The 834-nt window shown below is 68.1% G+C and overlaps 1 protein-coding gene across 3 annotated transcripts in view; it reads left to right on the top strand.

Moving 5' to 3' along the window:
* The window catches only part of SRSF2 (serine/arginine-rich splicing factor 2), a 2,946-nt gene that overhangs the window by 880 nt on the left and 1,232 nt on the right, over positions 1–834 (top strand). The window contains exons 1-2 of one of the 3 annotated variants that reach the window (XR_001146092.1): positions 218–303; positions 481–607. Coding sequence is in view for 1 of the 3 variants with exons in the window: in XM_012733049.1 (XP_012588503.1) it covers positions 1–296 (296 nt within the window). In the remaining 2 variants the exon portion in view is untranslated. Of the gene's footprint in view, positions 304–480; positions 608–834 lie in introns of all 3 variants that reach the window. The other 2 variants (XR_001146093.1, XM_012733049.1) reach the window with 2 other exon arrangements.

The following is an 834-nucleotide window of genomic DNA, read 5'->3' as shown; positions in this document are numbered from 1 at the left end:
GCCGCCGCCGCAGCCGCTCGCGGAGCCGCAGCCGCTCCCGCTCCCGCAGCCGCTCCCGCTACAGCCGCTCCAAGTCCCGCTCCCGCACGCGCTCCAGGTCGCGCTCCACCTCCAAGTCCCGGTCGGCGCGCAGGTCCAAGTCCAAGTCCTCGTCCGTGTCCAGATCCCGCTCGCGGTCGCGCTCGCGCTCGCGCTCCCGGAGCCCGCCGCCCGTGTCCAAGAGGGAGTCCAAGTCGCGCTCGCGCTCCAAGAGCCCCCCCAAGTCTCCGGAAGAGGAAGGAGCCGTGTCCTCGTGAGCGAACGGTAATGTCGCCGGCGGCCGCGCGCTCGCGAGCGCTCGGGGTGCGGCGCGGAGCGGGGCGCCGCGTGCGCGGGGCGCCGCCGGGCTGCAGCGAGTGAGTGGAGCTCAGGTGGTGGCTGGTTGGCGGACGGTGTGAGACCTGTGAATGCAAATGACTGTTTCTTGCTGTTCTTACCCAGCGTCTGCATTTTCCCCCTTAAAGCTGCGGTCTCCTGTTTGATAAGAGAATGTGGGCCAGTTTTGCAGACTTTAACTGGTTTGGCTGATCCTGCAGGGACCAGTGTCTGTGGGCGCGTGCTGGAGCAGGTTTGTCTAACGTTAAAGATGCACTATCCTCCTCGAGCACGCTCAGGCGGCTAGCGCCGCCCTGGCCGGGATCAGAGTCCCTAGTGGCGGTGGCAGGCGGTCGGGAGCGGCAGTGACCCGTGGAGCCTCAGCCAGCAGGTATCTGGGCGGGGACGGATAGTGTGTCTTTAACTCGGCCCCGGGCCGGGCCCGGCCGGGCGCAGCCCTGGACTAACCTCGGCTCCACG

This window comes from Condylura cristata, unplaced genomic scaffold (genome assembly GCF_000260355.1).
Source record: "Condylura cristata isolate star-nosed mole 26May11 unplaced genomic scaffold, ConCri1.0 scaffold00038, whole genome shotgun sequence".
Classification (NCBI taxonomy): domain Eukaryota; kingdom Metazoa; phylum Chordata; class Mammalia; order Eulipotyphla; family Talpidae; genus Condylura; species Condylura cristata.
The sequence above is the reverse complement of the archived record's forward strand: the minus strand, read 5'-3'. Positions and strand labels throughout refer to the sequence as shown.